The 25,351-nt window shown below is 37.2% G+C and overlaps 2 protein-coding genes across 6 annotated transcripts in view; both read left to right on the top strand.

Annotated features, from left to right (window-relative positions):
* LOC121856618 (scoloptoxin SSD14-like) overlaps nt 1–6,724 on the top strand; it is an 11,077-nt gene extending 4,353 nt beyond the window's left edge. For all 5 annotated transcript variants that reach the window (XM_042352274.1, XM_042352275.1, XM_042352273.1 and 2 more), the window contains exons 4-13: nt 367–395; nt 576–721; nt 814–998; nt 1,387–1,582; nt 1,884–2,078; nt 2,413–2,656; nt 3,925–4,175; nt 4,990–5,102; nt 5,372–5,598; nt 5,841–6,724. In XM_042352274.1, the coding sequence (XP_042208208.1) occupies nt 367–395; nt 576–721; nt 814–998; nt 1,387–1,582; nt 1,884–2,078; nt 2,413–2,656; nt 3,925–4,175; nt 4,990–5,102; nt 5,372–5,598; nt 5,841–5,987 (1,733 nt within the window). In that variant the 3' untranslated portion in view covers nt 5,988–6,724. The remainder of the gene's footprint in view (nt 1–366; nt 396–575; nt 722–813; nt 999–1,386; nt 1,583–1,883; nt 2,079–2,412; nt 2,657–3,924; nt 4,176–4,989; nt 5,103–5,371; nt 5,599–5,840) is intronic.
* A 519-nt stretch (nt 6,725–7,243) lies between these two features.
* Nucleotides 7,244–24,810, top strand: LOC121856619 (zinc transporter ZIP11-like). Its single transcript, XM_042352276.1, is given in 11 exon segments — nt 7,244–7,335; nt 10,770–10,908; nt 11,409–11,643; nt 12,011–12,085; nt 13,481–13,537; nt 17,823–17,899; nt 17,902–17,974; nt 19,839–19,908; nt 21,561–21,659; nt 22,119–22,277; nt 22,473–24,810. Coding segments are annotated over 10 exon segments (1,032 nt in total). The 5' UTR covers nt 7,244–7,335; nt 10,770–10,800; the 3' UTR covers nt 22,552–24,810.
* The last annotated feature ends 541 nt before the right edge of the window (nt 24,811–25,351 follow it).

Below are 25,351 nucleotides of genomic sequence, written 5' to 3'. Positions count from 1 at the left end.
ATTTTCAATATTATTTAGTGTCAGACAAGTTAGAGTATCCTGAGATGAACATTGTAATTACGTTCCGAGTCTCAAGGTACGACGAGTTGACGTGTCGTACTGAATGGATGAAAGGAATATTGACTATCACACCATTGCTAGGCATCATGTCTTATCTTAGGGATGCCTACATGACCACTTACTCGAAGGGGTCACTTAGGTTATGTAGGTCAATTATTTTCCCTCTTATAAGCGGGTGAGTTGGGTTGAAGAGTCAAGTTGAGGCTCATAATCTTCCGATACCGTTCATGACGTTCAAGTGGCGTCACCTGCAACCGAATGTAAACATGATCGGTTTGTAATGTACTAATTCTCTCTGTGTTGCAGGTGTGTCCCGGGGCAGCTTAGTAGACCAGGTGAGTGAGCTTAACTAAGTAAAGAATTATCTTCCTATACTTTGTTGATTATCAAGGACGAATACTTTTTCGCCGCCTATGTAAGATTTTACTTTCACAGTTATCTGAGAGATTTTTTTTTTATTATTGTCATTTGAAGAAGGTTTTAAAGGCTTTTTTTTTCTTTGGTAACATTCTCAGAGTCGTCACAAAGATCCAGTAGGACTGTGGAGGATCTGGAGTAACGGGGAGGAAGAGGAAGGAGGAGGAAGGATACCGTCACGGTTTGGGGAGTTCCCTCAGGCTGCGGTCTCTACTGATGGCCAGCCTTGTGCTCAGGTCACAATGTAAGCCCGCGGGGTGCAACGGTGGTATATAGTGTTACAGCTCTTTAACACTAGTCTCTCCCTCTGTACTGACCTCCCTCCTCTCTCCTCAGGGATATCTTGCGCAAGAACGGCACGGCAGCGGACGCGGCCATCGCAGGACTCCTGTGTATAGGAGTGACCAACACACAGTCTGCGGGTCTAGGAGGGGGGTTCCTCATGACCTACTATGAACAAGCTGCAAGCAAAGCGTACACACTCGATGCTCGGGAGGCCAGACCAAGTGGTGGCTCACTGGGTATGAATGATCTTATACATTTATATTTTGTGAGAGAATAACTGAAAAGCATAAATGTCAACTTCAAATTCAATTTCATTATGTATACTGATGTGGACAAAAGGGACGATGAGACAAGAGAGGTCACAAGTTGTTTACCCTGGGGCCCCCATAACAATTGGCCCTCCGGCCCTGTGTAAAAAAGAGAACGTTTCCCCCTCTTGATGTGTTACAGAAGACAAGGGGGGGGTGGAGGCACTTAAAGACATGATTAAGCTTCAGTCTCACACAAATAATCTGTCTCCAACATGTTTAAATCCCAATACTGTACTAATGTTTTGAGCGACACTTTTAGAGATGTAACAAGTTTTAATTTTGACCGTGAATATAATCTCGTTCTCTCTCTCAGGCGGGTCAGCCATCGCCGTGCCTGGAGCGTTACGTGGCTACCGTCAGCTGTATGAGAGGCTGGGAGGTGGGTTACCATGGGCCGAGCTGCTGCGCCCTACAATAAAACTATGTGAGGAGGGCCACCCTGTCAGCCCGCACCTCGCCCGAACTCTCAGGACCCACGCCGACACCATCCTCTCCCACCCTACCATGAGGTCTGCCTGAAGGTGTTGCAGCTTAATAGTATATACTGAATTAAATTCATACTAGTCCATGTTATTGTAAGTTGTTTTTCTTCTTCATCTCAGTGTTTCATCTTTTATTCCTCTTCTTTTTAGCTTTTTTCAATCCTTTTTACTTAATAGTTTTATCACCGCATCACCGAATAAGTAAACTTTTTCTCGACAAGCAACTTTTTTGGCAAGCGTTGCCTTCCTAAGACAAGCATATACGGTATTATTTATCTATCTATCTACCTATCTATCTATCTGTTATGTGTTCTCTTTATACGAGCAGTGTGTTCATCAACCCAACGACAGGGACGGTATACCAAGAGGGAGACATTGTGACACGCCCCCAGCTGGCCAACACCCTACGTCTCCTCCAGCAGGACAGTGATGCCCTTTATACGGGTCCTCTGGCAGAAAGTCTCACACAGGACATCCAGAACCTAGGAGGGACGCTCACCAAGGAAGACCTAAAACAGTACAGGTGATGTCGGCCTCAAAGTTGTTCCTTAAATAAAAACTGATAAACAACTTAATTGTCAAGGTATAATAACTAAATCATTACATACTAAATTTTCCGACAAAATACCTATTGAGACTTGGAGGTGGGGGGGGGGGCAATTTCTACCTCCGACTCCCCTTTAGCTACGCCACATTTGTCACAAAATCCACTAGTCACCGATACTTGCAAGATGCATACTTTCTAGTACTTGAGGTATATGATAAACTTATTCAGGTAGATGTTGCACTAAACACTTTTTTATGTGAATATCTTAATGTTTTGCCTTTAATAATAAATTATATGCCATACTTTACAGACCTGTGTGGAAGGACCCTGTGAGAGTGAACCTTCAACATGGTGGGTTCACCATGTACTCTTCACCATCACCTAGCTCGGGTCTCGTCTTGGGCTTCATCCTCAACGTTCTGGACGAGTACGGACTCACTCCTGACAGTTTAAATGACCAGAATGTCGTCCTGACCCACCATCGTGTGGCTGAGGCCATGAAATGGGCCTACCCCAAGGACACCACGTTGCGGAACTCCGTGAATGTAACGGAGGTAAACCAACAACTCATGATACTTTTAAGATAGATGTATTTTTTTTTTTTAGGTTTAGACTTGTGCTTTGAAGATTCTCGGGGCAAACGTGTGTAATAATAATAATAATAATAATAATAATAATAATAATAATAATAATAATAAAAATAATAATAATAACAATAATAATAATAATAATAATAATAATAATAATAATTAACGGTTTATTAAGATAAAATGGCAGCCCGAAGGCTGAAAATATACAAAGAACAAAGATGAAAAGTTACATATGGTGAAATCGGGGAGTGGGTCACTTGATTGACAAAAGCTTTCAATACAAAAATAAAAGAAACATAGAGGCCTTGGGGGCGAAAATGTAATAATAATAATAATAATAATAATAATAATAATAATAATAAAGAACCATAAAGAAATACAAAATGAAAAAAAATCAAAAGTGAGAAACAATATATGCATGTTGCGTTGTCAATATCAAGAGAAACAATTGAGACTCTGCAATTGTGTGTAAATGAGGCAGAAAGTCAGATCAGCAACCTGGGGCTTGGTCAGAATTTTCGTGATGCCATGTGGCAGCAGAGTCTACCATAGACAAACACATTATGCTTCCAATTTCTTCCCAGGCGGTAGTACCTCCCTGTTTGGTAGCTGCCTAATATCTACTACCTACTTAATTGTACGGACCCTTCTATATGTTAACACAGGTGAGCGCTCCGAGAGAACAGCCCTTATGGAATTTTTTTCTTGATACTGTATAGCATTGACATGGCAGCCATAAATAAGTGAGTCCAGTTTCTGGATGAGGGCCATCTCACAGAGCAAGTAGCCGGCTATACCTTCTTCTGGATGGGTGAGCCTGTCAATGAGTGCTATTCAATTTACGGAGTCAGCATTGTTAATCACCACACCATCTTACACCCATTAACGAAATACTCGTACCTGTCGGTATCAACGAGTGTCTCATGAAGTTTTGTGTTACACTGAACAACTCTTGGCATGTCTCCTTCATCAATGCTTACGCCCCAATGCTTAAAAACAGGATGATGTCAAGGAGGCCTTTTATGTCGGCCTTGATAAGCTGCCAACCTCTTCTCGGTTCTTACTGCATTTGAGACAAATCTGATATATACTTTCGGCGATATAATCATGTTGTTATTGTCGCATTGTCTGAGCCACATGCACAGCAGCTTTGTGTGTGCAGCGAATTTTAGTTTGAATGGCTTTACGGTAGATATGCATTGTTTAATAATTCGTAAACTTTTTTCTCTCAGCTTCCACAGTACATGACCTCTGATGCCTTTGCTGCTAGTATTCGACACCTGATTCAAGATGATAAGACCTTCAATGACTTAGGGCACTATGGAGCCGCCCCTGCTGGTAAGATTGACCCTGGCACTGCCCGCACTTTTCTAGATGACCCCGACAGTGCCCACATCTCCCAAGATGACTGTGGCATTGTCCAGTTCTCTCTGATGGCACCCAACGGTGACGCAGTCTCTGTAACCAGTGGCATTAACTCATGGTAAGAAGATCATTATATATCAAGAAGGTACTGAAACAAGAGGGGGGCGGGGGGGGGCAACATGTTCTTTGCTCCCACTCCCCTCCCTTGGATGTGGTCCCAATTGTTTCTGTTCTGTATAACAAAATTCAATTGACTTATGTCCGATGATAATACTTAACTGACTTGTGCTTATTCTGTTGTGTTGTACCTGTGTTGTATTTGCTGAATATATTGCTTTAGTCTCTTTTATTACATGTACATTACAGTACACTGATACCTGGTACAGTGGCTGGCGAGTTTTGTTGACGTCTTAGTATATTAAGATGAATGGGCAGTAGTAACCTCTTTATAGTGGCACATTGTTCCTCTTTATGTAAATTGAAATTAAATAAGAAATTTCAATATTCATAGGTTGAAGAGGATAGTCTATGTGAAACGATAATATAGTGATGTAGTTGTCCTTACACAACGACTTAGTGCAAATTTCCTCCCCAACCCCCAGTATATGCTCCCTTCCCCCCATTTCCCTGCCCCCTCCGTCTCCTTACGTCACACCGCCGTCACCACCACCCAATTTTTATCGGATGGTAGGCAATGACGTTATATCTGGTAATCAGAATTTAATCTGTAACTATACTGGAAATATCAACATTGTTAGATGGAGAAGTTCTTTCTTAACACCGTTACCTGACCGCTATAAAGAGGTTACTTCTGTCCATCCACCTCAATTTGCTATGTCAACAAAACTCAGGGGGTTGTACCTATATTGAGGTCTCTAAGTACCTAATTTGAACATGAAAATGAAGAGAAATGTGACATTTTCTCACTCAAGCCTAGGTGCCAGGGTCCGATCCCGACAGACTGGTCTCCTCCTGAATAATGTCGCGGCAGATTTACCTCACCACCGCTCGCCACCAGCCACTAGCTCCTCAGGTGGTCCCGCAGGTGAAATGCTCTTAATCAGATTCTTATGTTCATTTCCCAGAAGTTACTCAGAAAATAATAAGTTACGAAATTGGTTTTGCTACTTCAAATAACATTGCTATTCCAAGAAACTACTTTGAGATATGGATGATTTAAGCATATGAAATAATGTTGTGCTTCAGCCTCAATGCGATTACGAACGTTTTAGAAAATTTTCAATTAATATTTTTCTGCATCTATTCATTAATGTTCCATATGTCTTTCTCATTCTCCTTCCCTGCCTCTCCTAGATAAGTCCCACGTTTGTCACATGAGCCCTACAGTGTTCGTGGACGCAAGGGGGGACGTTCGCCTAGTCATCAGCGGAGCAGGAGAGGGTTGGGTAGCCTGGGCCGCCACCTGGATGGCTCTCCGCACTCTGTGGCTGGGGGAGAGAGTCACTCAAGCTGTTCACGCTCCAAGAATGCACCTGCGGATGCACCCTATGGCCATCCTTTACGAGGAAGGACTCTCACCGGTATGTGTATATTATGTGAAGAACTATTTTAAATGAGGCAAGTGTTAATGCATCTTGTAACCTTATGGTAACAAGTAGGGTGTTATCTTCAACCACTTAGTACAGTATAGTTTTGTAAGTGACTCAGTAAATACAATTTACAATCTTCCTTTGTTATTATTGATAGTTAAAGTGTCATTTACTTGAAGTATGACTAATGGTTTGTAAAAATGGTTCCTTATAAATATAAAAACTTCTCACAGGAAATCGTTGCTGGTTTACACGCCAAGGGCCACAATATGGAGAAGCAGAGTGAAAATTCCGCCATTTATGCAGTTGCCAGGGAGAATGGCAGAAGGATTCATGCAGTGGCAGACTTCAGAAGAGGAGGCGCAACTGATGGATTCTAATACGATGATCAGCTAAAGTTTATATAAAAAATCTAACCTTTATTTTTTTTAATATTTACAAAAGAATCCTATCGTATCGTTGTTTCCCGGAAACTTAATATTCATAATTTCAAACTACAGTATAGCGTCAACGCTTACCCCAGAACACATTAGCATGGATAAATAACATTAAAATTGTATTTTCTTTGTTTCTCAAACCTCTCCACCTTGGGTGACCATTGATTAATTGCCTGGTTTGTGTCTTACAGGAGGTGGGGAAGAGATAGATCCAGTCTGTGTGGCTTATAAGTGGCGGCGTGGACTACTATGTAGAATGCACCCTTTATAATTTTACATGTATACATAATGCTCTATATTAAATAATTCTTCTGTATTGATACGAATCTCGTATTGATCTCAAATTAATTTTACTGTGACAGCAGATAATTTATTTATTGATGCACATGTATTATTGGAGCCCAAATCAAGATGAATCAACACTATTTTTTTATGTATCATCTCTTTGTTCATCTTACCTCTTATGGCAGTGCTGTGTACATGAAATATTTCATGGACATTTTAACAGTAATACTTATGCGTCTCTGATATGACAGGTATTTATAGTTCTCTAAGTGTGTACCTACTGTATAGTCACTTTTGTATAGTTCACTCACTAAACATGTTTGTACCAAAGATGAAATTTCCACACATTCTAGTATTGGAATAAAATACAATGTATTTACAGAACAAATTTATTTGATGGAAACATCAGTTGTGTACCTTTATCTAAACTTAAAATGTGTGTTTGTGTAGGAAAGTGTCTGCATGCGTTTGTTTGTTTGTTTGTCTGTCTGTTCGTAGTCTCTGGCTATAGTTTTGAAGATGGCGAGCTTAAATTTGGCACAGGGATGCACCCACTCCAAAAGTGTTCGGTAGGTGGGATTATGGGATTGGACCCGTAGAGGCCGAGCCCCCACCCACAGAGAAGGACCCCTCTTTGAAAATGCGTGACTTAACTCAATATGAGTCTGTTGATTATTCTGTCGTCTGCTTAGAGTCTAGTAGTAAAAAAAATTGTTGACAGAGGAAAGTCCTTTAAACAAGGAATACGAGGTGGCCAAGTATATCATGAGGAGCACCAGAGGTACTGGTAGTATAATCGTAACGCTCATATCTCTCAACGCTGTCATGGGTTCCAGTCCTGCTTGGCTCAGACACGTGAGAAGGATGTTTGACACGTAAGAAGGATGTTTGTAAGAAGGATGTTATCCAGTGTGACTACCAAACATCAAAGGTTTCCTCCGGGTGCTCCGGTGTCCTCCTGTACTAACACTGGACAGACCAATCGCCTGAATGACTTTGTAATCTGGTAAGTGGTGAAAGGACACTATTAAGAAGTACAGGTTGTGTCCTATCAGTCAAAAAATGGTGTGATGCAGCTAAGAATAGGTCATGTGACGCTATAATGTTTAATGGTCAATTTCTCGGTACTTTGCCAATGTCAATGATAAAACGTCGTGATGGGAGACAAAAAGTTGATTCGCATGATATGTTAACCTTAAGTCACGTTGTGGATCTTCAAGTTGGTTGTATCTTTCCAAGTGATTCTTGCTTGTGAATGATGTGTTCAAGAGATTTTAATGGAATATAGGTGAGTAATGGTTAAGTTCTGTCTGCAGCCTTGGAAAGGAGAATTGTTTTTTCTGCAAAGCTAGTCAGGAGGTAACGAGTAGGTAAGAATGGTGTAAAAGGATTGCGGTTGGTAGTGGTTTCTTTTGTGCCCTCTGACTGAAACCGCATATTGAGTGGCGAGGCTTCGTGTTTAATTGCGGATATAGGGTTGCAGGTTGGGGGTTATGTGGGTTGAGGAAAGGTAAGGGTGTCAGCCTTGTCGAGAGGTGTTGTGCTGGGGGGAGGGGTGGGGGATGTGGCAAAGGAGAGTTGGGAAAGAAGAATAGTCCCTAACCAGAATCACAGGGACCCCACAACAGAACATGCAGAAGTGATAACAGAATAACCACCCCCCCAAAAAAAAAATAAAAAAAATAAAATATATATATATATATATATATATATATATATATATATATATATATATATATATATATATATATATATATATATATATATATATATATATATATATATATATATATATATATATACTGTATATGAATATGATTCGTATGTATTAATTGTTACAAGTTAGCAAAATATTTTCAACGGACTGTTCATTACTTGAAATATACTGGCCGTGATGCCTAATCTTCGGTTAATCCTTTCAATTATTATCATACACCCAGTATCTACTAACAGTGTGCAACATAGAACTGGATAACCATTCTACTGCTCTCAAGAGTCTATTAAGTCACGGGAAAAAGCGAGTCGTTAGTGATATTATTGGCTAGGAATATTCACTGTCTTCTCGCCCAGTCAGATCATTCGCTGGCAGTACAGTCAGTGACGTACTGTAGACAGGGAACAGGTGTAGACTGTAGTGAGTGTGTAATGTAATTGGAGATGCAATGCGAATAGGTGATAGATGTACAGCAGGTGTTGAGCACCCACACCACCTTGGCTGCACCTGCTGAGAGCCACAACACATGCTGGTAGGTCGGGGTGTTGCAGTGTCTGTTGGTGTTGCCTGGAGTGTAGGTGTTGTAAAGGGTTTCACTGAAAGTTGTTGGTGTTAAAAAAGCTTCTTGTTTGACGTATGTGTTAGGTAGGTTGGACGATGCCTTGCAGTGTAGTGTGTCATCATGTAGGTGGGAGTGGCTCTTTGAACCAGTTAATGTTAGTCTCTTGGGCTGCACGACGAGTGTTTGAAGGTGGGGACTAGTGTGCAGGTAGGTACAATGGTTGCTGTCGAAGGCTGAATTACTCAGAATAGGCAAACTATACCTCAAGCTTTGTCAATAAATTTAAACTAAAAAAAACCTAAGTAGTGAAGTAAGTTGGGGTCCTTTTCGTTAACCACCCATCACATTTTTTCACATGAAAAATATATTTTTTCGCTAGTTTTCTTGCTGTTTTAGATGATTCTGACATTTATCTTTGGGGCAAATAATTTTTTGGGTGAACGTATAGTATCACACCGGTCTTTATTTTCGTATTAAAAATGTGTATCTCATAATGTTTACACAATTCTAAGACATTTTTCTTCTGTGAGATTTCCACCGGAAATTGAGGATAACCGAGATAATAATTTTTCAAGATTATTACTTTCGCTGAGTCACGTGACTTGTTTACTTATGGCAGAGGTGGTCTAACCCCCTGCTCATGCATCGCTCCAGGCCTCCGTCTTCGCTCTTTAAGCGACTGGGGCATGAACAACGGGTTAGGTTAGGTTTTCTTGGTTGGTAATATAATTTATTTATTGTAAAAAAGAAATCCAACTTTTTCCATTATGATTGTTGGGTTGTGGGGGGAGAGGGTATAAAAAAAACGTTATTTCCGGAGGAAATGAATATCAAATTCGTTCGAAACTCATCAAAATACATAGGAAAAACCTATTTTTAATATCGTTATAAAGACCGGTGTGATACTGTAAATTGTCCCGGTTTTTTTTAACATAACATAAGAATGGAGGAAACTGCAGCGGGCCTATTGGCCCATACTGGGCAGTCCCATTTACACCCAACCCCTATTGCTCATATAAGCATCCATCCTATGTTTGAAGCTATCCAGCGTATTCAAGTTAATGATGATATTTGGTAACTTGTTCCATTCATCCACTACTCTGTTTCCACACCAGTGTTTACCTATTTCACGCCTAAATCTAAATTTATTTAATTTAAAACCATTGTTACGAGTTCGCTCCTGGTTGGATAGTTTGAGTACCGTTAGGTTATGTTGGTTGGTTGCTTTGGTATGAGAATAGTTTATTTTAGGTGTGTTTTACTCAAATTTGACCTCCATTTTTGTGCAAATTTGTGGTTTCTGTTAAAATGAAAATTTAATTTTTAAAAAAAATAAAAAAAATAAAAAATATTTGCACAAAAAAATGAAGGTCAGATTAAAGCAAAACACCAAAAATAACCTATTCCCATGCCAAAGGAACCAACCAACCAACCAAACCTAACCTAAGCTAACCTAACCAAAAAAAAAACTAAGTGATTTGCCCCAAAGATAAATGTCAGAATCATTTAAAAAAAGCAAGAAAACTAGCCAGTGTGTATGGAGATTTGAATATTGCAACACAATACAGTACGTACTGTACTTTATTCAATTTGCAGTACATTTGATTGCTTAAAGTCATTTACTACCCATTAAGCCTATAGTTTCAACTACTAATATGCTTACTAAACAAAAATACACTAAGGTACAGAGGGAATGCCTGTGACGAACTGATGTACAGTATACAGTCCAGTATTGTTGCTACCAAGACCAAATAAAATGATAGGGGGAGCATCCAGTAACCCAACTGACACTATTGTCAGCCATCAACATTGAAGTTTTTATCTTAGAAATTAGAGTTTATTTCCAATGCTCTTTTGCAAAAAAAAAATAATAATAATAATAATAATAATGTGAAAAACCTTAAGAAGTCAGAACTGTGATATGGTATTATAGTCTTCCTTATGTGGCTACTAGCTAAAGGGTTAAAATGACCCAGCCACTAAAATAGCTTATGAAATGTGTTCAATTAAACAAAAATACTATAAGCGTATCTCCAGCAAACCATAAAAAAAATTTCAACTTGTAGTCAGAAGCACTAAAAGTAAATTTTTGTTTTTCTTTAAGTAGTTTGAGTTAATTAATATATTGTACCTTACTTGTTTCACAGATATATGCAACTTACAGGTATCAAGTATATTAGAAAGTGAAGCAGAAAATGATAGAGGGAGCATCACCAGTGACTCAGGCCCTCCTGGGTACCCTCTTTACTTGGGGTCTCACAGCAGCTGGCTCTGCTGTTGTCTTTCTGCTGTCGGGAACACAGGTTCGTTTCAAAACCAGAGTGAAACTTTTAATTTACTCAACTGTGTCACTATTTATGATACAGTATTATCAGGATTATATAACTGTGCCAGCATGCCTTGAGAGTTCTAAATGTTGGCCAAATTTGAAAATTAGATTAATATCCACTCTCATTTTGGACTCCATAAGAATAATGCTTATTGTGAAGGTACATACCTTAAAAGGGAGAAGTCTGAGGATTTTTTGTTGGTGAGCATAAGCATGTCTGCTCTGATTCACTTTTATTTAACATTAGCTACAAATGATGTCTTAGGGACCACTACAGCAGTACAGTACTTCAGATCAGTCTCACCTCTACACACAGAGAGAGGACACACTTGATTCTCAGACATGGTTTTAGACACAATTCTGAGAGTTAGTTTTACATTTAACATGTGTATGGTATAGTTTCCTGCTCAAGTGCTTTTTATGAATTTAATGTTCCTTATACTGCACTGTATTATCAAGTGTTTATTTTTCTAGAGAAAAGTTTTAGATGGCAGCTTGGGGTTTGCTGCAGGTGTCATGACAGCAGCATCCTTTTGGTCACTCTTGGCACCTGCTATTGAACTGGCAGAGACATCCGGCTCTTATGGCGAAAATGGGGAGTGGGCCTTTTTCCCTGTTGCTGTTGGCTTTCTCTTCGGTGCCTTATTTGTGTATGCTGCCGATGTGTTCATGAGCTCAATTGGGATCCAGTCACCAAATTTAATTTTAGGTAAAGGACATTTTTTTCATATTTTAGGAAAGGAAAGAACTATTTTACTGTATATAGTACTAACATCCTTATCACACCAATTCGGACCATATTGTCATGTTGATGTTTTTTAGGGCCATGCCCTCAGACCCGCCTTTAGATTTTAGGGCCATGCCTTCAGACCCGCCTTTAGATTGTTTTATGCCAATAGCATATACATCAGTCTTTTTTTGTTTTTTAAGCCTTCATTTTATGGTACTATTTTGTAATTGTCTAACCTTTTAGTACACAAGGAGATTCTTTCATGTTTTCCAATTGTATTTTTACATCCACTAAAACAAACCATTGAAAATGTTCTAACTGTTGACATTTTATATTAATGCCCCAGCCCAAAGAGACACTAAGAAAACTGATGGGGACAACGGTTACACCCGTCACTCTGTGTACTACTCTCAACAGTCTGGTAAGTTGTTCTCCAATTTTTGTATCGTACAGTGCTATTTAATTTGAGCTTCAGTTTGCTCTATTTATAAATAAATTTTTGCCGGAAGACTTGTTTATCTTGTAATATGGAACTGTACTGTATGTACCAGGTGTTATTCTTCAGTATTCTCCCAGTTACATACACAGTAATGTAGAATTTTGTGGATGTGATTCCTTTACATTAACTATAGAAGGAGTTGGGGTTTTATCCTGATCACGTACATGTGTATTGTACAATACTGTATGTACTGTATTTGGTCAGCTGGATCATGCCCTCACCATGACACCCAAAAACATTAGCATAACTTCAACATTGCAGTGTTGGCATCATGTGCTATAAGTCACTCAGGACAGTTGTAAGGTTTTAAGTAGAAGATTGATCATAAAGTGCCTAAGAAACCATTCCTTCTCTCAAGGGTATGGTATAAGGTGGATTATACTGAAGAGCTCACTGACTGAGAGATTCCTTGTTACGTGCACTGGTGCATGGCACATAAATGGCAAGACACAATAGCTTTTGTGTGTATGATGAAAACAGCAGTCTCTGAGCACCTTTATTTAAGGCTATGGTTTTACTTAGAAGGCATAACTAATTATAAAGCACCTAGTCACTTTTTCATAGTGGGTTATCATTATATTTTTGAGCTACACAATTTATGTCTCGCAACAGTCTCAGTTGTTAAAGGGGATTTGTTGGTAAATTTTCCATTTTATTTTTATTTTATATATTTTTTTTAGAGAAAATTCTTTATACGGTTACTCGCAATTTTGGGGTTGTGACCCCCAAGTGAGAAGAGTTAACTTAGCACAAGGAATTGATTAACTGGTAGCCAGCACAGTACACACCATAGCAGAAAAATGCCTCATCAATCCTGTCTGGTTCCAGGTGTGAACCCATAGGTTTAGAGGCCAGAGTGCTGCCAACCATTTCATGGATCCCCTATTTTTTTTATTATGTACAGTATTAATTAATTTGTTTGATTTTATTAGTTAAAATATATAACTACAGTATCCACATTCTCTCAGTATTGTAGTTGTAGTGTGAGTACTGTATTGTATTTCCCTTTTTTGTATTTTCCTTATGCCTCTGTTTAGTTTGTTTTGTTTTGTTTCCCTTATTTCTCCTCCCAAAGACTTTGATATCATGGAGCTAAACTTATTTGTTTTTGTAGAGTCATATGCATCACCCTATGTGGAATGTTGGAAATATCTCACATGAGATTAAAAACAAATGATAAAGTAACTTTTTTCAAGTGTAGACATCCATAGCATTACATTTATCTAATTACAGTAGATAAGTAACTCAACATGTTCTTTATTGATGAAATACTTGCTGTACCTCTTTATGTAAGCAAAAAACTTGATCTTTCTTCAGATATCAGTGAAGTAGGGCAAGGCTCCCGTGCCAATGCTTTCACCTCAATCGACTTCAGTATGTATAATTTTATCTAAATTTGTATAATACTTTTTTCTTTTTAATTTAATTTTATTTCACTCGGTGCCCTCTCTGAGCAACCTACATCTTAAAGCTTAAGTCCATGAATTGAAACCTGAAGTACACCTTGAAACATGAGAGGCTTGGACTAATTCATCAGTTTATTAGATCTTTCCATCTTAGCCAAGTCCCTGAAATGGAATCTTTCGAGACAATGCCACTATTTATAGTAAAAGACAATGAGATGTAACCCAGTTGACAGTTCAAGATACACACAAGCTGATGTGACATCATGGCTCTTTGCATTCTTCTTTAAATGGTGACTGCTGTTTCCAGAGATCACTTTTCTGCTGCTTGGTTATGACAGGGAGGCATAGCTTGTTAATTAATTTGTCCCAGCCTTTAATACATTAAAGTATACTTTGTTTTTTTATTCAGGGATATATTGCTATAATATACAAGTTGCTTAGTCGAGGCACACTTTTTAAAAGGGGTATCAGAATCATTCCTTTGTGTTGTGAATTACCAAAAAGTTGGAAGACATACCTCAAGAGAAAATGGGACCATTAATCTTGTTGTAAGCTATAGCTGAGTGCATAACTTAATAGGCTTATGGGTCCATTTGCCTATGTACTGTATTGTTACCTATCACATTATGCTTATTAGAATGCCAAAAGAATTTCTCTTTGCGTGTAATAACACCCATGTGCTTATTGATTGGAGCAAGCTTTAACGAATGGTAAGTTGTAAAATGTCAGCACCATACCAAAGTTTCTCTTTTTATTATTAAAAGAATATATAAATATCTATGTCTACAAAAATGGTTCCCAAAATAATGAGATGATGTTGATTGATAAACAAAAAGCCTCTAAGTGGTTTTTTTTGTATTAGCCGTTTAGTATGAAAACAAAAACTGTTTCCTGATAGACTGTTATCCCAACTGTACTTGTAGGGCTTTTGGGGAATTGTAATGTTTCAGTATATTTAAGTTCTTAAATTTTGTAGATTAGTGAAATATGTAATGAGAGTGTTACTACAGTAATGGAAGCCTGTATGTACAGTCACTAAAAAAATATTCTTGACCCATCTGGTAGCATCTGAGAAAACATAAACATAAATAAAGGCCAACAATTATGCATCAAGGTAAAACTTTGCTGTGCCTTGTTTTATTGAATACAGGATAGGGGACTGAAACATTGTAGCAAGATCTGAATGTTTGTGCGAGTACAGTAGTGCTACCAGACATGTCCAGAGTGCTGTATTTTGTTGGCAAATGTACATAAATAGAATACTATGACCTATTAGAGCCAACTTTAATTAAATTCTATGAAGGGAAAATTTTATCATGCTACTGTAGTTTTGAATTTAAATATTTGCTGAATGTATGAACATAGAGAAAGCTAGTAATAGACTCAGTATACTGTAAGTGGACTGCTTCTTCCTGTTTGTCCAACCCCCTCACCTCTGGTGCATCTTTCATCCCATACTACCATCCTCTTCTGCTTTATATACCCATTCTGTTTTTGCTACAATTCTTACAGTAATTACCAAATACTTTCTGTAGCATAATCAATGGACTTATATCTGTACAGTTTTCACATTCATTCATATCACCTCTCCATTTTTATAAGGAAATTATACCTGCTCTTGTTATATATATATATATATATATATATATATATATATATATATATATATATATATATATATATATATATATATATATATATATATATATATATATATATATATATATATATATATATATATACACTGTAGCCTGTTCACTCTTGTCATTTATTCTGTCATTTTATAATATGATAAATGGGTATACAGTATATGGAAGGTGATGGAGAGTAGGTAGGGGTTATATTGTAATAGTTCAGAATAGAGAGAACAGGTTAAAGAGCTCAACCTGTAGCTGAGGACTACATAACACAATCACCAAAAAGTGACCTGGAAATACCATATGTGGCGAGTAATTAGCATTGCAAAAGTAATTACAAATTTGCAGATATCATTTTGACAAGTAATTACACGTATACAGATATCAAACTGTGGATGACAGATCTTAATCAGCATGTTCAGGAGTACATACTGTATATCGATATATTTTTTTTTTTTAATTATCTAAGAATTGAAATTTAATATCTAACTACAGTACTCAAGTACATCCAAAATAACACATAAGCACCAAAAAGTGACCTTGAAAAACCATAGGTGGCAAGCAGGGGCCTAGATCCTTGGGGGGGGGGGAGATATACATCCCCCTCTACAATCAAATTGTAATAAGGTATTTCTTATATAATGTAATTCTTAATAAAACCATTGCATTTCCAATTTTCCAAGCTTAGGTCAAACTTCCCACTTATTGGAGCATGTGTCTCTAGCTGAATTCGAGGGGAATGCTTTGAGATTGTGAGTATTCATTGCTGGCTGATTCCACCATTTTGAAGAGACATCTAATGAAAATGCAGAGATAAAAAAAATAAATAAATATAGTTAATTTTGTGCGAGAGGTGTCCAGGCGCCAACGCTATTAGTAAGTTCGTGTTATTATATTTATTTTTCATAGTTTTAAGCACAAAAGTAATTAGTGGGTGTTTATCTTGGTAATTTAAGTATTTTAGTTTGCAATAATAACAAGCTTATATTAAAAAATTCGTGGATTGGGGGTTAAGGAAATTTTATGGTTTGTCAAGTTTTGTCCATTGTACCTTGGCTTACCAGAATTATATTCTTTTGTATTGTACAACATTTGCAAAATAATAGAATAAATTCTTTCTTATTTTTGTAGCTTCTTTTCATAGTCTAATAAACATGCTTAATGATGTCTAGTTTTATAGTTACAGAATACAGTGGTCCCTCCATTAACTAGCACAATTGGTTCCACAGAGTCACTCGTTAACTGAAAATCTCGTTACCTGAATTTATTAATTCAATGGTTTATTGGGTAATTGGTTCCAACTCACAGAATTCCCTTTAAATTAATTAAAAAGTGCATACAAAGAACTGTATCCCAGTAATAGAATTCACAAAACATTAAATATAAACAAAGTAATTGTAGACACAGTTGATGACGACATGCCATATTCTTTACAGAGTGCATTGGTTCTAATGCCTTCTTCGTATTTCTTAATAATTTCTTGTTTCACTTGAATTGAAATCGCCTTTCGATATTTTTTTGAACCCCTGCTTGATAATTTCACCAATAAAATTTTAAGTTCACAACAATTTATTTTACTAATTCCAATTTTTTTTTATTTAAACCAACACTGCACTGTATATATTATCAATATGCTAACCAAATTTCAGAATAACCAATAATTTTAATGTAAAAATGCAAAAATATTCAAGAGCACAACTTTTTCGATGTTTACTCCACTGGAACAAAGCTATAAACAGTGAACCGATTATTGGCAGACGAGTCCATCAGCTGATGCTCGCACCAGAACGTTTTTCTCATAAAGCTGTCGTTAATAGAATTTTTACTTGTTAATAGAACTGAAAGTCCTTACGGGAGGTAACTCATTAACTGAAATCTCGTAGATTGAACCGCCCTTTAATGGAGGCTCCACTGTACTGTATACTTGTATACATAGAAATACTGTATATATGTATAAATAATATCTCCGTTAGCCGGAATCCCTCAAACCCAAAACTCTCCGATAGCTGGAATTTAAATTTTCTCGGAAAATTGTTACCAAAGCTGGAATTTTCTGGAAAATTCCAGCTTTGGGAAAGATTTTCCGAGGGGCACATTTTCCGGAAAATTCTGAGAAAATTTTCCCTATACAGTACCTGGAAAATTCCAGGGATGGGGATATTTTCCAGAGTTTGAGAGATGATGTAATGGGCAATTTATGGAATTTCCGAGAAAATTTTTCTGTTATCCGGAAAATTCCAGGGATGAGGGATTTTTTCTGGGTTTGAGAGATGATATAATGAGCAATTTATGAAAGTTACGAGAACATTTTTATGTTACCTGTAAATTTCCGGGGATGGGGGATTTTTTTCGGCTTTGAGAGAGTTGTCTCGTTACCCGGAAATCTCTCATTCCCGGAAGTGCTCTGCACCAATTGCTCCAGCTAACGGAAATATCACTTGTACTTCATTTACATGTCTCGGAAGTCATCCCCACCTTCAGTCACAACAAATCTATGCCAGTGGTGCAAACATATTTGTAAATTCAGTCAAGAGTATTAGAGTGTTTAAGTGAAATCGGTTATATTTTTAGTCGTGCAGCCGAACTCCTCTTGTAATGTAAATTTGGCAATTGCAGACTTAGTCAAGCAGAGAAGGGGAGATGGAGGAGACAGGATGTCTCCAACAGATGAGATGATGAAGAGAATCGTCAAAAAATGCAAAATGAATTTCTTCAGTGGAGGAGAATACTGTTGCTTATCATTGCAATCACTGTGCACAACATCCCTGGTAATTATTGAATAAAGTTTACATTGTTTTTTTGTTTTGTTCATGTACAGTACAGTATTATATTCTTACCTCTAGCTGTTATGTTTAGAGAGTTGGAAGGAACAATACAGTACAGTATATCCATAAACAGGTACTGTGATACTACATACAAAATTAAAAGTATAATTATTTTTAACCCCCATGTGTTCTCTCTCTGCTGAATAAACTGATCTAATATTAGCCAATTAAAATATTAAAAAGTGGCAACCCCATAGTGAAGGGGTTAAGAGGTAAGCATGCTCTTGTTTATTTGGAAGTGAAATTTGATTCTTAACTGATGCCCTCTGTCAGTCAGCTCATGTTACTCTGTATGCCTGAGATGGGGATGATCCATCATCCTCAAATGAGAGAGGCTAGATGCAAAGGTTACACTCTTGAACCAGGAGGTCCTATTAATTCCGTTATCCACCCAGTCTGTACACATACCTGCCAAGCTGTACATGTCTTGATTCCAGGACTGAACCTCCATTTTGGATCCATTTAGTCCCTAGCTGACAAGCACCACAAACAGCCACACTTACACCTGCATTGCTGTCTGCATTATTTTAACATTTTACATTATCATGAACATAATGTAATTGAAAGTATTATTATAAAGTTAAGAGATATTTTTACTTATACAGCAGAGGTTATGTTCTTAAATATCTCTGTGAACCTCAAATCCACAAAATGAAAACTTAAGGGGTACAGTATTGGGAAAAATTGCTTTATGGACTTTACCCTTATAAGTTGTGACTCTCTCTCTCTTTTAAACTGTACCCTGAATCAAGGTTTGTGGATATTTTGTGGTATTTATTTTCAAGAAAAAAGTGAGAACATAAAGTTTATTATCCTGAAAAAAAAGTTACTGGTAATATGATCATGAACTTTACCCTTAACCCCTAGGCTTGGCTCATGTAATATGACGTTTTGTAATTTCATGGTACAGGTATACTACTTGAATTGCCACCTGAGCCTGGCTAGATTATGTTGCCAAGTAGGCATTTATCTTTTGTTTGCTCACACATCCCAGTCTCCATTCTTAGTAGCTTCTCAGCTTTTGTGATATAGGGATTTCATCCTTGGATTTCATGTGCCTCACCATGTGTTTCTAACCCCCTTCCCCCACCCACTACCCCAAGCACAAATGTAGTAGAGGACTCTTGACCATCAGTAGATTCATGATCAATTACTGGAGGCAATAATAATAATAATAATAAAAATAATAATAATAATTTAAATAGCTATAACATAATAACACAAGTGTCCTGTACCTTATACTCTCTCTACTGCCAACCTCACCCCACTGCCTCACACACGTACCACTTCACTCACATTTTCGGCTCCTCCCCATTTGATGACAACTTGTGGTAGGAACATGTATTTATTTACTGCTTATACAGTATCATGCATTGCCAGTTTGTAAATTTAATTTATTTTTATTTTTTAATTTTCCTGAATACCTGTATAGTACCCACTTGGGGGGGATGCCTACTATAGCCTAGTGCCTTAGGGTTAATGTTAATGATGATAAGTTTATCCAATAATGTGATGTTGAGGGTGACAATAAAGATGAGTTGATGGAGGTAAAATTCTTGAGACCTGCTTAGCTACAAGGTTTACCAGAAAACAGGTTTTTGCATTTTTCCTCTAAGTCTCAGAAGGAACTTGTGAATTGTTCTGAGTTGTAGTTTTCTTCAGGAGCACACCTCCTGCAGAAGCCTTAAGTTTATTATTTATGTTTCTCTTGCTCTTCCAGTATATTAATAGTTATATTTAGTAAATAAAAGATGCTACTGTACATTATATGTATTATTAGACTTAAAATTGTCTTCATTTTCTGCAGAGGGCCTTGCAGTTGGAGTGGGATTTGGTGCTATAGGTAAAACTCCACTTTCAACATTCAATAAGGCCAAGTAAGTTTCTTTTATAACCTCTAGGGCATCAAAGAGTGATCTTTGAGATCCATAGTATTAAATCTTCCATGGCAGAGCCCTTCTATTGCCTGATGACCTTGGTAAGAAAAAGGCAAGATATGTTTTCCACATAGAAGAGGTGGTTGGAAATTTTTTGGCAAGCATCATTTTTCACCCAGCCAAACCAGGGATGAAAAGTTTTGTCTTATTTGATCATGTTGACTCAAGGTCCAGCAAGGCTTCAGGCCAGAGAGTAGAATCCGTATCAGTCTTGCAAATTTCAAACCCCTTTCAGTCATAAAAAGTAGTAATTCTCCTGCCCACACAGTTCCTAGTTGTGTTGCCAAACTGACAACAGCTCTTTCATGTTACATAGGCAGTATTGAAATTCCAGCAGTATCTTGTAGTGGATCATCATAGAGGATAAGTGTTGTACTCACCTTACACTTATAGTATGTGTTACACAGAAAGTTATCTTTTTTAATGCAAAATTATGTTGTATTCACTGTTTATGTATTATATAGTTAATTTGCCTGTGTCATAGTGGATACTTGACACTGATAAGAAGGGAGTTAACGTATTCCTTGAGTATCAGCTTAGGCCATGGCAACATGTTTCAGCAGTCAGTTGCCACTCACGGCTCTGTGCTCTTTGGGGACCACTACTCGACTTTGTAATTAATTTTTGGTAACATCAACTTAAAACTATGGAGACTACAATTTAGGAAATTGGATTTGAAGTTTTATTCCATAAGTCATAGTATACAATATAATTCAAGAGTAATTTTTGTGAAACATATTATGACCTTAGATAACTGGAATGCATGGGGAATTGAGTGTGCTGGATAATCGTTTTTTTTTCTGGATGTTTGAGAGTTAGTCCTATGCTGTAAATACACATCTCAAACTCAAGAACATCGCCATAGTAAATATATTATAAAAGGAATAAAGGGGCTGTACTCACTCTTTATGTGGCACTGCAGTGGTGTGTGTAATCCTATTTTACAGTTGCAGATACAGTTACCGTACTTGTTGAGCTTGAGTAAATATGATTACAGTAATCACTTAATTCATTACTCTTTTTCAGGCTTCTTAAGTTACTTAAGATTATACTTAAAACAAATTTTCTTCATTAAGGGCACTGTAATGGTGTCACCCAGTGTGTTGGCCAACACGGAGGGCTCTGCGCCGCACAGCACCTTTAGTGGCCAGAAATGGAACCATGGGCAAAGCAGTGCCAAATTCAAATCATTTTTTCTTTTTTTTTTTTTAAATATGATTAGACATTACTTACTGGAAATTGACCCCACCCAAAAAAGATCCGGTTGCTTGAGTTCCAAATGGTTAATTGCTTGATGTCTGAGGTCTTATTGTAATATATTCACATTGAATCTGCACTATGTGCTTGATATTAAAGATGATTGTTGGCCTAGCAAATGTTACAAATTCTTTAATAACATACTATAATAATATTACCATATTTATTTTTTATTAAAACCCTTTCCAACTTCAGTGAAAGATACTGTAGTTGGAAGCAAGAGCTTACAGACTCTCATATGCTGTCATTCATTCATTTTAACCACTATAACAGGTGTGATCTGCCATGATGCTCCTCTATGAAACAAAAATATTAACACTTATTTTTCTCAATAGGAACTTAGCTCTGGGTATTGGAATTCAGAATTTCCCTGAAGGGATGGCAGTTAGTCTTCCACTGAGAGGAGCTGGTCACTCTGTGTGGTGGGCCTTTTGGTGAGTAGTACTCTCTGACTTTTTGTGAAATCAAGAAAGTTTACTGTTGAGTAACTTCCAGCTCTGAATTACAGTATCGAGGAAAATACACATACTACTATAAAGAAAGAAATTTCATGAACTTTTACTGAACCCTTTCCCTGTGGCTATATAATTACTAGGCACCCCCTGTGCAGTAGGATATAGGAAATTAAATATAATGTGTTTATCATAATTAAATTGTATAAATAAATAAATAGAGTAGTACTCACTCACACTCAATATTATGTCGGTCTCGTCAGGATACAGGCACCCTCCCTGTAGGTGTTACGTAATAACATGTGCTCTGGTTCCGGATGTAGCTAAGTCTGACTTATGCAGTAATTAATTATCGATATGTTTCATTTGATAACACCCCTTGTGCAAATGTTTGATCATTTTAAAGTAATTTCTTCTTTTTTTTCTTTTGGTGTTGTCTAGGTACGGTCAGTTGAGTGGGATGGTGGAACCCATTGCTGGAGTATTAGGTGCATTGGCTGTGTCTTTATGTAATCCAGTGTTGCCATATGCTCTAGGATTTGCTGCTGGGGCTATGATATTTGTTGTTGTGGATGACATCATTCCAGAAGCACAAACAAGGTAAGAATTGTGATGCATAGATTTAGATAATGCACTCATAACTAAATTTTTGTGACTTAGGTATCTTAAGAGCAACTCTTTATAATGTATTTGTGGTATTACTCAGCCTTCTATTGTGCTCGAGGAGATACCATTATTTTTAATGTTTATAGTGTATGGCATCTACTGTATTCCGTTTTGTTTCTTCACCACCAGGGACAACGGGCGATTAGCGTCAGGCTGGTGCATTGTGGGCTTCATAGTGATGATGGTTCTGGATGTTGCACTTGGATAGCGAGGGCTGTGTGATACATCTCATCTTGTTAGTCCACTAGTTTTTTATACATTGATTTTATTTTGATTATTGAACTGTTGCCAACTAGTCTGTTACTGTTAAAAGGTTGAGGGGTTTTTCTTAGATACATCAAGTGCATTTGCTTTGTAAGATGCAAGATGTGTGTATACATATTGTGTACCTACACTTCTGTGCATGTACATAAACACACATACAGTACTGTACATGCATATAGGGAGTTTTACCAATGTTTGTGGCTCTCCTGCATTGTGTTGACACCATGAGTGCATGTAGCTTTAGCTAACTTAAAAATAAAGCCTGGCCACTTCAATGCATCTTCAGGGATTGCCATAAATTTGGCATTCAACGTGAAAAAGGATGAACCAAAATTTTAAGACAAAGACATACTGTCTTTAGTTAAATGATTTTGAATTTACGGTAACTACAAAAGAGACAATGTGTGACCAAAATATTTCTAAACAGGTCAGTAACATTTATAGTTTTATTTTAAGGTTGTAAGGTGAGAAATTAGTAAAATGCTCCCTGAACAAGTTGTCTTGGTTGCTCTTAACAATGTAGGGGATCTGATTGAAGCCTTTATCATAGCTACAGTCTTGAGAATGACTCCAATGGTTGCTGTAGCCAAACCCATGGTATAACCAGTATCATACACTCATCCATCTCCACTCATCTTATGACTTGCAGTTTTATGTCCACACCGATGCCTTTCCTTGACTGCTAGGGCACATTACCAGCATTAATACTTGCAGGTTTTTTCCAGACATTATTTGCAATCTAACGTCATAATTAATTTCCACAATGCACCCTAATCAGAAAATTTAAATTTGTCGATAGATTTACAATCTACCACCTATGTCCTCACCACCTTATCATGCAACGATAACTTTTTTCAACTACAGGGTAATCATGAAGACATTGGCACCTTATATTTTATCTTTGGAGCTTAAGCAGGCATAGTGTGGACTTCTTTAAGACTGGTAATTCGTGCTGAATTAAGTCAACTTGGTAGTCTTAATGGCGATGACCAAATTTAGGACGTAGTGGTCACAGCTAATGCTTTTGTCATTTTGTTTTTGTTTTTTATACTCTACTGTAGTTAGGAGTTAGTGCCACAGTGGGGTAAACACACACCTTTCCGAACCAAAACATTCAAAACTGGCTGAGGCAGGTAAGATGTATAAAAGAATTATGTAAGATGTGTTAATGAGTGTTTTAATGAGAGGCATTGGAGGTAAGTCTAGAGAAACACCATTGTGAACAGCTCCCTCATCAGCATCAAACTGCCTTAAAATATCCAATTTCGTACCCAAGGCAATTATTTTCCTGGTTTTCTTTGTGCTACACACTGTATTGTTACTTGCTGGGCATTTCAGAGGCATGTTGTTGAGAGTCTTAACCAAAGAGCATAAAATCATGCATATTTCTGCATTGTACGCATTGCTCTGACCTCACTAACTGAGGCAGGAGCACTTCTTGGGTCCTAAAAAAGAAACAATGATAAACAGGGAGACTTTAAGCAGGGACCCCTTGTAATAGTGTCTTCTAACACAGTATCACAGCTTTTGTCTTCATTTGAAGACTCCTATTGTGGAGGTTTTGGAATAAAGACAAAGGCTTGAGAACTCTCAGTTTTTATTTTGTTGTCATGTATTTTATAAATGCGCGCACACACACACACACACCTTGTTTAAATTAGCTGTGGAGTATACATTTAAATAGATTTGTAGGAGGATAGGAATAACTATCACATTCCATATTATTTAGAGTATATTTGCCAAAGTTCACATTAAAGATTGCTTCACAAATTTTTCCACTTTACTTTATAAAGTGGCCATACCTGTAGTATACAGTACAGTATAGTGGAATATTTGATAAATTACTTTTATTATGTAATTTTGTTTAGGATAAGCATATACTGTACTATGTGTGCATTTATTTATTTTTTATGCTGAGCTAACATAGTACAGTATCCTGAATTTTCTCAACAGTGAAGAAAATCCATTTCCAAATTTTAATTTTGTATGTGAATTTCTGATCATTACAAAAAGCAACAGTGAATTTAAATTATCTTGATAGGGGTTAAGATGCCTCCAAAAATGCCCAGTAAAAGAGATAAATATACTGTATACCACTGAAAATAAGATGAAAACTAAATACAGTGGTCCCTCGGTTAACGAACACAATTTGTTACAGAAGGTCGTTCGTTAACCAAATCCATTGTTGCAATGGGATATTGGGTAATTGGTTCCAGCTCACCAAAAAGTACATACAAAGTAAAAAAAAATGCAATAAAGTACACCTACTTTGAGGTGTGTATGTAGAAGGCTCCTGGTTGATGATGATGATGGGAATTAGAAGTGGGGGTGGAGGAGAAGGGAGAAGAGAAGGAAGTGGGGATGGAAGAAAAATCACATTCTAGGGGACCCATACTTGATGCCGTCGTTTCACCATTAACATTTTAAGTTCGCTAGGTGTAATTCAAGATTATTTTCTTTTAATCAACACTGCACTGTGCTGTATATTGTCAATATATTAAATATATTTCAGAATGACCAATAATTGTACAGTACTGTAAAAACGTAAAAATACTTTGTGTTCAAGAGACCCACAAGTAAGATGTTTCCTCCACTGAACAGAGACACAAACTGACGCCTTGGTGGGTGAGTGAAGTGGCTGATGGGCGCACCAAAAACTAGTTCCCTGTACTGCAATTATGTTAAATATGTGTTAAAATGACTAATAATTTTATTATAACTTGGACAAATATTGAATAACACAA

Source organism: Homarus americanus, unplaced genomic scaffold (genome assembly GCF_018991925.1).
Source record: "Homarus americanus isolate GMGI-L3 unplaced genomic scaffold, GMGI_Hamer_2.0 scaffold26591, whole genome shotgun sequence".
Taxonomy (NCBI): Eukaryota; Metazoa; Arthropoda; class Malacostraca; order Decapoda; family Nephropidae; genus Homarus; species Homarus americanus.
Note: the sequence above shows the minus strand (reverse complement) of the source record. Positions and strands in the feature narration are given on the sequence as shown.